This window comes from Gossypium hirsutum, chromosome D10, assembly GCF_007990345.1.
Source record: "Gossypium hirsutum isolate 1008001.06 chromosome D10, Gossypium_hirsutum_v2.1, whole genome shotgun sequence".
NCBI lineage: Eukaryota > Viridiplantae > Streptophyta > Magnoliopsida > Malvales > Malvaceae > Gossypium > Gossypium hirsutum.
Window position 1 is genome coordinate 67,732,255 of NC_053446.1, and position 16,117 is coordinate 67,748,371.

Sequence of the window (16,117 nt, forward strand, 5' to 3'; positions counted from 1 at the left end):
TTAAATATAATTAAAATTTGAACATAAATCATTGTTATTAAATTTTTTTTATTAAATTGTTTTTATTTAAAATGAACAAACTTACATGAAAATAATTATTTACTTAAAATATCGGAAGAAATACTATTAATGTTGAAGATCCCCAATTTGACACAGTGCAATAGGAAGACAACAAATGAAAAGAAAAGTAAAGAGTTGGAAATGCGGGGTATCGATCCCCGTACCTCTCGCATGCTAAGCGAGCGCTCTACCATCTGAGCTACATCCCCGTGAGCAAAGAAAAATATAATTATAAATACAGAGGAAGATGGATTAATGTTAATCTAAAGCAACTATCAAGTGCTAAAAGGGACTAATGGAGCTTTTTAACTTAAGTGAATTAACAGAAGGTAAAAAAAAGTCTGTTTAGCACAAAAAAATTTAATTATATTTCATTTCATAAAGATTATGAATTTGATTTAACTGGTTTTCGGTATTTTTCAACCGGATTAACCAAATTAATGGATTGCTCACCTTGATATTACATTCGAATTATTACGAATAGAATTAAACGTTATTAAGCTCAAATCAAACCTTACATATTTAGGTTAGAATAATTCTAGACAGGATTTACAAGTGACGATATTTAAATTAGAATGAATCTAGATAATGTTTACACATTATTTATACAAGATGAAGCTTGAACTTGAGTACTAAAAGTTTGAAACCTCAAATTTTTTACAAACTGTGCCAAGACTTTCTTTACATTTATGAGTGATCATTTTTTTAACTTTATGCTATGGTGTAATTAAAGTACAAATACAAAATTTGAATTAATATAATCAAACTATTACAGTACAATCGAGAACAAAGATGTCTGAACAAGTATCAGGAATAATTATTTTAATAAACTATAGATATCAAGAGTAAACATAATTAAAAAAGTGTGCCAAGTAGTATCAAGAATAATTATTTTTAATTTAACATCTATAATTAATTAAAAATTAAATTAAAATGTCGATTGAGGCTTAACTTGATTAGCATTGGTATTGTTGTCAGTGCAGGAGGATGTCGATTGAGTCTTCACTCAGGTTGGTGAGGGGTTATGAGTAGTTTTAAACATTATATAAAAAAATTAAATTAAAATGTTTATAAAAAATGAAGTCAATCTATACTTTTATCGATTAAGTAGTTAATGTTGATAAAAAAATATTAACTTTTAACACTTTTTGGAATAATAATGAGAATTCTTTATTCTTTTTGAAGTTCAATATATTTACCAAATAAAAATTACGAAAAAAACCTTATATTATTAATAAAAATTAAGAAAAAATGTTTAAAATATATAAAATAAAAAATTTGATAGAGCTCGTGAACTGTTTGAATCAAGTATTACCAAGCTTGAATTCCGTTTGAATAATAACTCGAGTTGTTCAAGCTCAGTCTTGACTTAATAGTTATCTAATTAAGTTTAAGTATTATTGCAAGTCAAAGTGGGATAAACTGTGAGTATTATACGCCCCTAACACGAGCTCTTCCTCTCTAAGGTACGCTTATTGTGTTGTCCTCCAACAAGAAATAACTGAGTCCATTGAGTCTGGACCAATTCAACTCAAATATTTTTATGAAAGGGGTAAACAAAAATTATATTGGAGGATTCAAAGACTGCAAAATGAAAGATAGTTTTGAAGGAATTTCCATTGCAAACGGAAGATTTTGGTTTGTTGTAGTAGAGGTAGAAGTATGATCTTCATCCTCATATCGTCCTGCATCCAATTAAAAGAAATTGAATGATATTACTATGAATAAAGATCACAAAACAATTGAATATTTATATATAAATAAAAGATCATACCTTGCAACCCTAAACATTAGGGTGGGAGCTCGTCGAACTGGGCTGATCATGCTTCTTTCAACAACGGTATGTGAAGATCGGTTACAGAATCTCATTGTTGATGAGATGTCATCACCCAACCGTGTGCTCGGAAGAAAAGGTGTTCTTGGCGGCTCCAAATCATATCGCCTCAAACTTCGACGACGTCCGATAGCACGTAAACTTCGAACAGGCGCAAGCAAAGGTGAATCAAGATTCGTCTCAGGAACGTATGAGGTTGACAGCAAGTCAACCCTACTCCAAGCCAAGTGACGTCTACTCCCAAGCTTCGGAGCAAGCGCACTCGACATTGATGGCTCATTAATCTCGGCACTAACAGTAGGCTCAACCTCGACACTAGAAGTAGGTATAGGAGAGTGACGTCTACTCCCAAGCCTTGGAGTAAGCGCACTCGACATTGATGGATCCTTAATCTCGGCACCAACAGTAGGCTCAACCTCGACACTAGAAGTAGGTATAGGAGGGTGACGACTACTCCCACACCTCGGAGCAAGCGCACTCATCTTTGATGACATCTTAATCTCAGCACTGACAGTAGGCATAGGAGAAATAGATGGAGGCTTGACAATATTTGGAGACATAGGGATGTGATGCTCTTGTAGAGGAGCATCGCCACCTTCACTTAGTGGATCAACAACCATTGTATTACGAAAAGCGTTACCACCGACGTACATAACGTAATTACACAATAACAACAGCCCGAAAGACAAAACTTCTAATGCGACTGTTCTATTCGTTAAATTGTGACTGATAGAATACAACGATTCAAACAAAAGATCGATAAATATGATCCTATTTGCAAACTGAAAACTGGGTAACACCAGCCTAGATGAACATAAATTCATGACACGTAAACAGTAATAAACCCATACCAAATATTTGTCCATAACATTCCACCTAGCTATTTTATACAGGAAATAAGAACATCCCCAGTTATTTATAAACTCTAGACATATTTTAACCATAACGCCATATTTACCCAAAAAGGTGTAAACATTAATAGGGCACTGCAAAAAAGGGAACAAAACAATAGCATAGTACCATAGATTTACCAAGACCTCAAACAACTTTTCTCCTAAAATAGAACATGCGAGAAGGTAGAGCATGATAGATGAAGTAGAAGAACTTCAAAATTAGACCTGTCACTCTCCAAATTCTCAAAGATCCAAAATGGGAAAGAGTGAGGATGAAAAGCAGATAAGAAAAGAGGAGCTTTTAACTAAATTTGCTAAAGCATTTTTAAAATTTCTTTTAACCAAATGTTTTGAGATAAATGCAGTTTTAAATTTTAAAAATTGTTATCCTCATTTTTATCCTTTTGATTTTTTATTCATCTTGTTTTCTTTAATTAAATAAAAAAAGATTGACATGCAAATATCACATTTTATAAATATTAAGAAGTTAGTTTGATTGGTAATACTTGTGATTAAATTATTAATTTGGAAATTAATACCAACATTTTATAAATATTAGGTTGTTTCTTCAATTTTACCCACATTTTAATAGGGCTAATTTTGGTTTTAGTCACTCTACTATGCTCGAAATTTCAATTTAATCCTTTTAACTGTAATTTGAAATAATTTGGCCCCTTTTGTTGCTGTACTTAAAAGTGATGCCTTAAAATTTTATTTTATTTTACCATTATTCACATAGTTTAGGTTATGAGGAATCTAGTCAACCATGTTCAACAAATAATAAATTTATATATCAAAGTTTCTACTTTTAAGAGCAAGAACTAATGGTGTTATCAAGTAGATGTCTCTAAATTCTGGCAAAATTAGAGGATTAGATCCCAATTTTCAATATAGTAGAGGCCTAAAACCGTATTTTTGGCTTGAATTATAAAAGGTTGATTAAGTTTGAAGAGGAAGGAAAGTAGGGTGTGAAAGGTTGGATGAGCAGCTTGAAGGTTTGAGGAATGCTGGGTAGGAAGAAAGCAACTCAGGAGAAAAGTTGAGCGGGCAGGAAGCAGCTTAGGAGAAAAAGTGTTTTTGGGTGTTCCAGACCTGCTGGAAGGCGTCTGACAAAAGAAAAAAGTGGGAGCAGAGAATCTCTCTGTAATTTTCAGTTTCTTGTGATTTTTGTCTTATTCTAAATAAAGAAGAGAAACTATAATAGAAGGACTAAAACCATAATATCGCCAAATTTTCTTATTGTTTATGTGTCTCTTCCTCGTACACTAGGCCAGCTAGCTGCTAACATCCAAAACATCATTGCCTCACCGGTAAGCATAATTGGTCCTACTCCGAATTGCATGTCAAAGGTGGCCAATGACATTAACCAGCAGCTCCATGTTCATTGCACAAGTTGTGTGACAAAACAACTACTTTGCCAAGTTCACCGGTAAGGATATGATTAAATTCATTTATCCATTTTACTCAATCTTGTATGAATTTAAGTTCGAGTTCGAACTCTACTTAATAATTAAGATTAATATTAATAAAATACATCTATTAAAAGTAATGATATTATTTAATAATATTAAAAATGAATAATTCGATAAAGCTCATAAATTATTCGAATTAAGTATTATTAAATTTCAATTTGATTCCAACAATAACTCAAAGTTGCTCAAGTTCAGTATTGAATTAATAAGGTCTAATTGAGTTTGCTAATTTCTGCGAGTATTATCATCTTATTTACACCCCTAACACCAGCTCATCCTCTCCAATGAGAAATAACCAAGTGCATCGAGTGTGGACCAATTCATCTCCAGTCTTCTCTTCTGTTTGATTAAACCCAAATTTTGGCAAATTCATGAGACTATCATCAGTGTAATAAATTAACTGAAAAGAGGAAAGGCAGCAGAGGGAAAGAGGAACTGATAAATAAATCAAGGACTAATAACTCTGTGCGGATCAACCCCACCTAACATGGGGGAATCTTCAACAGAGACTGAAAATGGGGGAATCTTGTCAGCAGGGATATAACTTCTGCAGAGCTGGTAACGATGATGGAAGCAGTAACAAAAAATGATCCACCTCTCAAAATGAGAGTTCCCTTTGAGCTGAAAACAAGGGCAACCACGTGTTTTCCATCAGCTCCCCTCTAGTGTGAACATGGAGGCTATGGTTCAAAATAGAAAAGGATCCACCTCTTGTTTTCGTTTATGGAAGTTACCTATTCAGCTTGGTGTTGGGCTCAACATTGGTTGCCTTGCTTCTCAAATTCAGGTTATGTAATCTTGTGGAAGCATGAAAAATTGGTGAATGTTTGTCATTCAAAGAAAAAACCCCCTAGAATAAAATTAAAATGAATTTACAAAATGAATTAAAAGAAAAGATTTTTCATTTTCATCTTGCTTGCACGCCAAAAGCAAAGATTTTGTTCAGAATATGACATACTTTTCTACAGCTTAGAGCCGATTCTCGAGTCTGAAGATTTATGTGATTTCTGCTACATCATTAATGCTCATAATTTCTTGTTAAATGATCTGATATTTGATTGGTGAGGTGTAGGTGTTGATGCATTATATTTTATTTAAATTTTTTTCGATCATATGGCTAATACGATAAAATTATATAAATTAGAAAAATTAAAGTTGATCAATTTATGTATAAGAAATCAGTGAAAGGACTATTATTTAATCAAATTGAATTGTGTTTAAAAATAAAATAAATAAATAAACATGTGTCAACCTTAATTGTAAGGTCCCAAAATTTGAATGCTTAATTGTGAAATTTTGTAATAATTAAATCTTTGTATATGTGGCTATGTGCTTTACTTATGTGTTTGAGGTTTGTATCCTTGACTTGTTGGCTTAAACTCAAGTTTGTGTAAATCCATGTTAAAAATAGACTGCAGGTTTAATGGTTAAGTATTCCTGTGTTGAACTAAATGATGTTTTTAGTATTCTCTATGTTTAGAGTCATATTCATATAAAACATTATTTATTGTAAATATTATTGATATTAAATATGTTATATATTTTATATTTTTAATTAAAAGAATAAATGCTTACAAGTATAATAAAAGTTAAGAGATCAAATGATGTAAAGGAAGTAAATTTCAAGTTCTAGCACAATAGAGGGATTAGAAACAAAAATAAACCTTATAATATTCTCCCCAGCCAAGGAAAAACTGAAGTCACTGACAAAAGCAAAGGAAGGCAGGGCCTTGACCCTATTAACCAAATGGTTAAATTGGCAATCCCGCAGTTAAGTAATTGAAAAGTACTTGGAATTTTATTCTGTAATTTCAAAAAGAAAGGAGTTACTGCAAGTGCAATAGAGAAGAATAAGAATAATGCGACACATACTATAAATTCATTATGTCTCAAACCATCTTTAACAAAGTCTTCAACCTTCAACCTTCAAGCTCCTCCTTTCTGTTTTCAAGCTTCTCCTTTCTTCATTCGACCTTTTAAGTTCTAGGCTTTCTTCACTCTTCTTTCAAGCTCCAGATTCCTTCAAGCTCACTACTTTCTTCCTTCAACCCTCCTCATCCCATTTCTCTTACTTTTCATTTTTTACTTCTTTCTGTCAAAATGCCTGGAAAGGAAACTTTGGCATGGATATTCCTTTTATTACTAGCTTATTTGGGGTTTCTCACCTCTCTTGCACATTCTGCTGTAGGAGAAAACCTGTTTAAAGTCTTTGTAAATCCATGGTATTATGTTCCTGTCCTATTCCCTATTTGGCACTTGATTCTCCTCTCTCGTTATGTTTTCCCTGCTAATGTTTACACGAAGTTAGGAAAATATGGTATTATAATTAAGACATGTCTAGAGTTCATTACCAGCTGGGGAGGCTCTTTTTTCCTATATAAATTAACAGCTTGGAATGATATGGACCAATATTTTGTTTGGATTTGTTTCTTTTTAGGAGTAATGAATTTATGTTCATCTAGGTTTGCAGTACCCGGTTTTATGTTTACAAATTCCATAATATTTATCGACCTCTCCTTTGCATCAACGTATTCTATTCGTGATAATTTAACTAACAGAACAGTTGCATTAGGAATTTCATCTTTTGTATTATTATTATTACGTAATTTCGTTCAGTACCGTGATAACGTTTTGGTTAATGCAAATGTTGTTCATCCACCGAGTGAAGGTGGTGATGCTCCTCAACAAGAGCATCGCATCCCTATGCCTTCAAATATGTCTCCTTTGCCAACTGTTGGTGCCGAGATTGAGCTTGCTCCGAGGTCTGAGAGCAGGCATCACCCTCCTGCACCTAGTTCTAGTGTCGAGGTTGAGCTTACTACCGGTGTGAGTACGCTTGCTCCGAGGCAAGGGAGTAGACGTCGCCCGGCTTGGAGTAGGATTGACATGGTGTCAACCATGTACCATCCTGAGGCACAACTTGATTCACCTTTGCTTGCGCCTGTTCGAAGTTTATCGGAGATCGGACGTCGTCAAAGTTTGACACGATACGATTTGGAACCGCCAACGCCTCTTCTTCCGCGCACACCCTTGGGTGGTGACTTCTCATCAACTATGAGATTCCGTAACCAATCATCACAAACCGTTGCCGAAGGAAGCATGATCACCCCGGTTCGACCAGTTCGCACTTCTATATTTAAGGGAGCAAGGTATGATGTTTTATTCATATATAAATATTCAGTTGTTCTGTAATCTTTATTTATAGTAATATCATTCAATTTCTTTTAACTGGATGCAGGACGGTATGAGTATGAAGATCATATCTTCTACCTCTACTAAAACAAACCAAAGTCAAACCTGAAGAAGCCATGGGAAAGGAGGAAGAAGAACAAACGAGAAAGTAGATATCACTGTCCTTAAGGATCCATAACATCTTGAGAAGTGATAAAAGTATCATATTTCTGTAAAGAGCCATGTTTGATCCATTCCTATATCTCTCGTATGTATGCATTGCTTATTATTATCAAATGGTTGTCAAACATCTGCTCCTAAAATTGATCTCTAAGGGGAGCATTGTACCATAATTCGGCATGCTCAACTCAAACATATGAACACCATTTAACAAACAAATTAAGACGTAACATCGTATTCATGTCAGCCGAATCGAAACATCTTCATGTAGGACCAGAGCTTCATTCAAATTTTCTAAGCATAGATTTGCATAAAGATCTGTTCAGCATGCAAAATCCCCATCGATGCAATCCATAAACTACCAAAATCCATTAAAAAGAAAAAAATTACTATATACAAATCAGTCATAATAATCTATGATCTCAATAGCAAATACAGTAACAGTTGAAAGAACAAAAGATGATAAAACAAATGATCATCAAAGGATACACAAAGGGAACAAAAAATAAGCAAGTGGATCAAATTTAGCTCTTTTTCAAAGCATCTAGAAGACAGCAGCTACATCAATTGAAAAGCTACAAAAATGAATCAATTTAGCCTTTTTTAAAAGCATTTTTAGCCAAAACCAAGCATGCATAAATGATAACCTTTTGGATATCTTTAGGAACCCTAAAACCATTGCAATTCATTTGTCCAACAAGTACTTGAATATTGGTATCACCAGCTTTAGCTTCCTTAAGTGCATCATCGTACTTTTACTAACCGGGAAACCACCCGAGCCAACGAAATCCGATCCGGGTCAACCCGGTTATCCATTTCCTTCTGCTTCACTCGCTCAGAACCCAACTTGGACTCACTTTTTCTTGGAATGAAACTCGGTTTCTCGATATGGGTTTTTACGTGTGACGTTCAGTGAAGCTTGTTTGATGGGACTGCTTTCGTAAAGTCTCGATCTTTCATTTGATTTTCTCATGACTTCTTTATTTGAATTTAGCTTTTTTTTTAAACAATGAAAATTAATGAATTAAGAAAAGAGATACAGGTAGAGGAGATGGGTTTACTTTGCTTGGATTATTTGATTTCTTTTCTTTTTTATTATCTGGTTTTCATGATGACAGTTTCCATTTTTGGGTAGGCAGCTTTGATCTTTGAGAGTTTGGAGAGTGAAATGTCTAATTTTGAATTCCATCCCTTTACTTCAGAAAATTTGATAATTTAATCCTTCTACTTAATCTATCGTGCTCTAATTCTTTCTCAGAAATACCAAACATGAAAAATACCAAAAATAAAATGAAAATAGAAATGAGGTCAAATAAATTTTAATGGAAAAGTTTAAGAGTTTGAAAGATTTTAAAAAGGAAGTTGCCGACAAAAGCAAAGGAAGGCAGGGCCCTGACCCTATTAACCAAATGGTTAAATTGGCAATCCCGCAGTTAAGTAATTGAAAAGTACTTGGAATTTTATTCTGTAATTTCAAAAAGAAAGGAGTTACTGCAAGTACTATGGAGAATAACAAGAATATTGCTTATACCATGAGCTTCTTCTAAGCTCTTGCTGCTCATTTAGAATCAGTTTATGATCATTCACCATAGTCCCTCCTTTTTCCGTTTTTGTTGTTGTTGTTATTCTTGTTGCTGCTATTGTTGCCGTTGTTGTTACTGTTGTTGTTGTTACTGTTGCTGTTGCCGTTGCCGCTGTTGTTTCATGCGATGGTTGAAGATGAACGCATCTAAATCTATGTATTATAAAAGCAATAAGCAGCCATAGATTTGCAAGACATAAAATGAATTCATTATGTCTTAAATTGATCACAATAACTTGGAATGCCACCTCCAACAAAGTATCTCTCATGGAAATATTGAAAATATCGAATCCCAATACCATAATGACACGAGGAAATATGGTGATTATTGATATAAAGCCGTAACAATAGTTAACGTCCTTAAAATAGAAATTGGAGATTATAGCAAAAAAGCATAAACCACTTATCTCCATTGAAAACTTTTTTATTGGCCCTAATTGATTAACACTCACACGCGGTATTCCATACTCGTATAACTTGAATGAAAAATACGAAGTGACTGACATGACTGTCATCAAGAGCCACAATTCTGCATCTTTCTTGTCCATACCGATCATCTTCCAAACTTTCCCCTCATACAAATTCAAGAAATTTGAGATATCATTGGTTAGTTTAACAAAGAAAAGGAAAGTCCAGCCCGATGCGACAGTACTTGCAGCCGCCCAAATAAACTGCACGAATTCTGCATAAAATTATGAGTCAATAATTAATAATGACAAACAAGTTTGATAATTCATTCTAAAAGAGAAAAATCAAAGATGTAATTTAATAAAATAAAGGAATACAAAATCAACAAATACTATCACATCGCACTCATAGGAAGAATAAGGTTCGAGCCTTATTAATAGGGACAATCATTAAACTCGAACATAAACTATAAAACAAACATAAAAAATATACTAATAGAAAAAAGAAGAGAGAAAAAAGAGAAAGTGAATTAACCTCTTTCGCTAAGGGAATGTAATGGAGATTCGAATTGAGACGTGCGTGGATTACTCATAGGAATTAGGAGAATAATTGAAATGGGGCAGATTATGATGAGCACAAAATGAAAGTATATAGTTTTGTGAATTGAAGAAAGATAAACAATGAATTTTAATGAAAGAGTTTATGAGTTTGAAAGTGATATTGTTAACCAAATTTTCACTATTTTTAAATTTTAAAACTGGTATTTTAAAGATAATTTCAACTAAATTTAACATAGAATATTTTATTTATCTCATTATAATTATTTAATTACTGGCATAATAATTTATTTAGTCCTTTAATTTAAAAAAAAATCATTTTAGTAATCTATTTAAATTAGACTTTTTTACTCTTTAAACTTGTATTTTTTTGTCAAATCATCTTTAAAATGGATGGAAAAGTTAAGTTTTTTTTAACTTTACTAATATGGCATACACTTGGATTGCCACATTGATGACACGTCATCATTTAATTAATTTTTTAAAATTTTAAAAAATTAATTAAATACTGACATGTCATTCATTTGGTAATTCACGTAAATGACACATTTTGAGGTAGTTTGACAAAAAAAACTAGTGTAAAAGTTAAAAAAAGGCGAAAAGCTAAATGGAAGGCTAGAATGATTTTTTTTTTTTTTTAAAGTTGGAAGGTCAAAAAATCATTATGGCTTAATTATTTACTAACACTTCGAGCTTAATTTTTTCATCCCTAATTTAATTATTTTCCAATTATAAATTCAATCAATTTGTTTCAACATTCATTTTTAAAGTCTTGGTCGGATCATGTATCCAATGCCAACATCTCAATTCTAGTTCTTGTGTCTTGTTACAACTTAATACAAGTTGAGTCAGGCTTGGATTTAGTAATTTTTACTTTGGGCTAATTCAATTTTTTAAAAGTAAAATAAATTTTTTGACCAGATCAAATTGAATTTGAAAATTGTTTGAAGCAAGAGTTAGGTCTAGCTTGATTCATGAATAATTCTATTTGACGGTGATCCTTAATTATATTTTAATTTATAGTTCTTTGAAATGAGTTAGCTAAGGTAGGTAAAATGATTTTTCTGATCCCTTTTATTTTTTATACTGTATTGAGTAAATTGGTCCCTCTAATAAATTAAAGCAATTTAATCCCTATTAATTTTGGATGTGAACAATACCAATTAATCACAACGGATAAAAGCTCAAAATCGTTGATTAAGATTAAATAAAAAAGTGAATTACTTACTTAAAAAACCAACATTTGCTTTTTTTATTAAACACTAAAATTAGAAATAATAATTGTGATTAAGGATAATTTTGTTCTTCAAAAATCATAATCCCACGACTTACCCAGATTTTCCCTTTTCCCATCTTCATCATTTTTTTCTTTTTGCCTTTTGATTTTCATTCAATTAAGTGAAATTTATTGGAACTCAAATTATCCCGTTCTCTATTGAAAGTTTGTTATTATTGTAGCTTAAATAGCATCATCAATTAAACTCATCATTCCCTTTTTCATCACTCATTTCATATGCTAATACACAAGACACAAGCATATCATCAACTATAGTCACAAGCTAGTGCATTTAAACATAGTTCTTTTAGAATTAATCACATGATAAACTATTTCTTAAGAAATTGCATAATTTAAACCTTACCACTCTTTCATAAACACAAGCATATTTCTATTTGGACACTTACCATTACAATGCATAACCTATAAATTAACATGGCATGATCCAACCAAAGCTTGGCCAAAACCTAAACCTTCACACCACACATATTAGCATACATGATACAAATCATAAGCACATTAGCATGAATAGCCATTTAATCTTAACATGTATCACTTGAATCTATTACTTATCTTAACTTTTCTGCATTCTACTAATAAGCATTAATACTTTCAAACATATGGCTAAGCATATTTCAAACATCATCAACTCATACCTTTTCAAACTTTCATAGTATTACCTACTGAAGCATTTGTTGAACCTCCCCTTTTTCATACCAGTTGAACCACTAGAATAATATCAGATACACGAGAATCTCGCACACTAAGGCCAACATGTGGTCGAAGCCACTACTATTACATATCTCATATTAGTGCTCTCTCTCGAGCCATATATGGGTCTGTTCACTAGAGGTGATCATGAGTCGGGCCCAGAAAAAAAATTTCGACTCGCATCCTAGGCCCAGGCTCGGCCCGGCCCGAAATATGGGCCTGAAATTTTGTCCAGGCCTTTTATGTTGGTAGCGAGGTAACATTATCTGTTTGTAGGACTTTTATGTTCTATTTTGTTACTTGTTGAAAGCATAAAACAGGGGTATAGATGCACCTGAGATGCCGATGCTGTTCGGAAAAGAAGCAAAACAAGAGTTGGTTAAGCTTGTTCATGGGAAATGTTTGAGAGTGCTTGTCTACGGGGAATATCAATACAGTTGTTGCGTTGCAGACGCATACTGCAATGGCATTTTCGTGCAGGTAGATATTGTTTTTGTAAGCTTGAATTCGGTTTACCTGGTAAGAACAAATTAATTCACGAACCTGTTACTTGAGCAGGAAGTACTGCTAAAGAACGAACTCGCATGGCATTATGTAGCCTACGATCAACTAGTTGAACTCGCAACCGTAAGTAAACGACAATCCTATATGTTCTTGCACATCGTTGAGTTAAAACTCGTGACTATCGTCTTTGTACATATGAAATATCCGTGGCAAAAAGAGGCTCAGGCAAAGAGAATTGGCCTTTGGGTACAATCAAACCTGAAGAAGCCATGGGAAAGGAGGAAGAAGAACAAACGAGAAAGTAGATATCACTGTCCTTAAGGATCCATAACATCTTGAGAAGTGATAAAAGTATCATATTTGTGTAAAGAGCCATGTTTGATCCATTCCTATATCTCTTGTACGTATGCATTGCTTATTATTATCAAATGATTCATATATATGTGTGCGTGTATCTATATACACATTGCTTTTGAAACGTAGATCTGCTCCTAAAATTGATCTCTAAGGGGAGCATTGTACCATAATTCGGCATGCTCAACTCAAACATAAGAACACCATTTAACAAACAAAGACATAACATCGTATTCATGTCAGCCGAATCGAAACATCTTCATGTAGGACCAGAGCTCCATTCAAATTTTCTAAGCATAGAGTTGCATAAAGATCTGTTCAGCATGCAAAATCCCCATCGATACAATCCATAAACTACCAAAATCCATTAAAAAGAAAAGATAACTATATACAAATCAGTCATGATAATGTATGATCTCAATAGCAAATACAGTAACAGTTGAAAGAACAAAAGATGATAAAACAAATGATCATCAAAGGATACACAAAGGGAACAAAAAATAAGCAAGTGGATCAAATTTAGCTATTTTTCAAAGCATCTAGAAGACAGCAGCTACCTCAATTGAAAAGCTACAAAAATGAATCAATTTAGCCCTTTTAAAAGCATTTATAGCCAAAACCAAGCATGCGTAAATGATAACCTTTTGGATATCTTTAGGAACCCCAAAGCCATTGCAATTCATTTGTCCAACAAGTACTTGCATATTGGTATCACCAGCTTTAGCTTCCTTAAGTGCATTATCGAACCATACTTTTACTAACCGGGAAACCACCCGAGCCAACGAAATCCGATCCGGGTCAACCCGGTTATCCATTTCCTGCTGCTTCACTCGCTCCGAACCCAACTTGGACTCACTTTTTCTTGGAATGAAACTCGGTTTCTCGATATGGGTTTTACGTGTTACGTTCAGTGAAGCTTGTTTGATGGGACTACTTTTGTAAAGTCTCGATCTTTCATTTGATTTTCTCATGACTTCTTTATTTGAATTTAGCTTTTTTTTAAACAATGAAAATTAATGAATTAAGAAAAGAGATATAGGTAGAGGAAATGGGTTTACTTTGCTTGGTTTATTTGATTTCTTTTCTTTTTTATTATCTGGTTTTCATGATGACTGTTTCCATTTTTGGGTAGGCAGCTTTGATCTTTGAGAGTTTGGAGAGTGAAATGTCTAATTTTGAATTCCATCCCTTTACTTCAGAAAATTTGATAATTTAATCCTTCTACTTAATCTATCGTGCTTAATTCTTTCTCAGAAATACCAAACATGAAAAATACCAAAAATAAAATCAAAATAGAAATGAGGTCAAATAAATTTTAATGGAAAAGTTTAAGAGTTTGAAAGCAGGTGTGATGGTGATGATGTTAATGATATCAATAAAATTTTAAAAACGAAGTTACCGACAAAAGCAAAGGAAGGCAGGGCCTTGACCCTATTAACCAAATGGTTAAATTGGCAATCCCACAGTTAAGCAATTGAAAAGTACTTGGAATTTTATTCTGTAATTTCAAAAAGAAAGGAGTTACTGCAAGTACAACAGAGAAGAATAAGAATAATGCTTATACGATGAGGTTCTTCTAAGCACTTGCTGCTCATTTAGAATCACTTTACGATCATTCACCATAGTCTCTCATTTAGAATCACTTTAGAATCACTTCGGTGCTTGATAATGACACTGTTGGTTGTCTCTTGCTGCACCATGATATTGCTCTTGATCCAAGGCTGAAGATGTTCCCCGTAGTTGATCGTCGCGTATCATAGTCTCCAGCTTAGTCAACATCACAATATCCAACCAACAGACATTCTTTTGTTTTCTTGTATAAAATACCAAAATTAATGGTGCCTTTAACATACCTCAGGATGCACCGTATTGCATCGATATGAGGCTTTTTAGGATTCCTCATGTATCGACTAGCCACTCCAACTACATAAATTATGTCTGGCCGGCTTAGAGTAAGATAGATAAGACTTTTGACCAGCTCCCAATACATAGTTACATCTTCTAAATGTTTTCCTTCATCTACTCGTAGTTTTATATTGGGATCCATGAGAGTGGAGATAGGCTTGCAGTCAAGCATCCCATACCTCTATAGAAGATCCTTCGCATTTTTCTGTTGGCTAAAAAATAATTCTTCCTTTGTGTGCTTTACTTCAAGTCCAAGAAAATGTTTGAGTTCTCTTAGTTCCTTCATATGAAATCTGATAAAAAGATTTTCCTTTGTTTGCTAAATTTCCTCGCAATAATCTTCCGTGATGATTAAGTCATCCACATATACTAGCATTATAGCTAGTTTTCCTTGATTTGCTTTCACAAATAACCTAGAATATACTCAGGATGGATCTTGTTCTCGAAACCTCTTGGTTGCTCCATGTAGATGTCCTTGTCAAGTTCTTCATGTAGGAAAGCATTCTTGACGTCCATCTGCCACAACTTTCAAGACTTTCTAGTTGTCAATTCTAGTAAGACTCGAACAGTTGTGATCTTTGTCACCGGGCAAAATGTTTCTTCATAATCCAACCCATATTGTTGAGAGAAAACAAGTCGAGCAATGGTTGAAGATGAATACATCTAAATTTATGTATTATAAAAGCAATAAATTAACAGCCCTAGATTTTCAACACATACGATAAATTCATTATGTCTCAAATTGATCACAATAACTTGCAATGCCACCTTCAACAAAGTGTCTCTCATGGAAATATCGAAAATATCGAATGCCAATACCATAATGATATGAGGAAATATGATGATTAGTGATATAAAGTCAAAACAATAGTTAACATCCTCAACATAGAAATTGGAGATTATAATAATGAAATATGCAAAGTAACTAACAAGAATGAATGTTATGATGAGCAACATTTCTATATCATTCTTGTCTGTACGGTTCATCTTCCAAAATTTCCACTCATACCAGCATTTGAAAGTGATATTGTTAACAAGATTTTCACTATTTTTAAATTTTAAAAGTGGTATTGTAAAGAGAATTTCAACTAAATTTAACATAGAATATTTTTTTTCTCCCATTATAATTATGTAATTATTGGCATAATTATTGGATCATGTAGCCAATGCCAAAATCTCAATTCTAGTTCTTATGTCTTGTTACAACTTA

At 33.2% G+C, this 16,117-nt stretch overlaps 4 protein-coding genes and 1 non-coding gene across 5 annotated transcripts; 1 reads left to right on the plus strand and 4 right to left on the minus strand.

Annotated features, from left to right (window-relative positions):
* Window positions 1-196: 196 nt before the first annotated feature.
* TRNAA-AGC (transfer RNA alanine (anticodon AGC)) lies at window positions 197-269 on the minus strand. The gene has a single exon. It is a non-coding gene; the product is annotated as a tRNA-Ala (tRNA).
* A 1,108-nt stretch (window positions 270-1,377) lies between these two features.
* Window positions 1,378-3,097, minus strand: LOC121222648 (uncharacterized). The gene is made up of 2 exons (XM_041103806.1): window positions 1,835-3,097; window positions 1,378-1,745 (listed from the first exon to the last, which is right to left on the minus strand). Exons 1-2 carry the CDS (start codon window positions 2,977-2,979, stop codon window positions 1,736-1,738), a joined length of 1,155 nt encoding a protein of 384 aa, XP_040959740.1. The 5' UTR covers window positions 2,980-3,097; the 3' UTR covers window positions 1,378-1,735.
* Window positions 3,098-6,087: 2,990 nt separating this feature from the next.
* On the plus strand, window positions 6,088-7,738 carry LOC107931806 (uncharacterized). The gene is made up of 2 exons (XM_016863744.2): window positions 6,088-7,408; window positions 7,498-7,738. The coding sequence occupies exons 1-2, from the start codon at window positions 6,360-6,362 to the stop codon at window positions 7,505-7,507; spliced, it is 1,059 nt and encodes a 352-aa protein (XP_016719233.1). The 5' UTR covers window positions 6,088-6,359; the 3' UTR covers window positions 7,508-7,738.
* Window positions 7,739-9,048: 1,310 nt separating this feature from the next.
* LOC121222649 (uncharacterized) lies at window positions 9,049-10,283 on the minus strand. Its single transcript, XM_041103807.1, has 2 exons — window positions 10,135-10,283; window positions 9,049-9,874 (listed from the first exon to the last, which is right to left on the minus strand). Exons 1-2 carry the CDS (start codon window positions 10,190-10,192, stop codon window positions 9,111-9,113), a joined length of 822 nt encoding a protein of 273 aa, XP_040959741.1. The 5' UTR covers window positions 10,193-10,283; the 3' UTR covers window positions 9,049-9,110.
* A 3,141-nt stretch (window positions 10,284-13,424) lies between these two features.
* Window positions 13,425-14,070, minus strand: LOC107931786 (uncharacterized). Its single transcript, XM_016863717.2, has one exon. It carries the CDS (start codon window positions 13,971-13,973, stop codon window positions 13,542-13,544), a length of 432 nt encoding a protein of 143 aa, XP_016719206.1. The 5' UTR covers window positions 13,974-14,070; the 3' UTR covers window positions 13,425-13,541.
* Between the last annotated feature and the right edge of the window lie 2,047 nt (window positions 14,071-16,117).

Excerpts from the sequence above, each read along its gene's own strand:
- LOC121222648 (XM_041103806.1), bottom strand. The coding sequence starts at position 2,979 with ATGCTCTACCTTCTCGCATGTTCTATTTTAGGAGAAAAGTTGTTTGAG.
- LOC107931806 (XM_016863744.2), top strand. The coding sequence starts at position 6,360 with ATGCCTGGAAAGGAAACTTTGGCATGGATATTCCTTTTATTACTAGCT.
- LOC121222649 (XM_041103807.1), bottom strand. The coding sequence starts at position 10,192 with ATGAGTAATCCACGCACGTCTCAATTCGAATCTCCATTACATTCCCTT. Across the intron at positions 9,875-10,134 it reads ACATTCCCTTAGCGAAAGAG|AATTCGTGCAGTTTATTTGG; the intron begins GTTAATTCACTT and ends AATTTTATGCAG.
- LOC107931786 (XM_016863717.2), bottom strand. The coding sequence starts at position 13,973 with ATGAGAAAATCAAATGAAAGATCGAGACTTTACAAAAGTAGTCCCATC.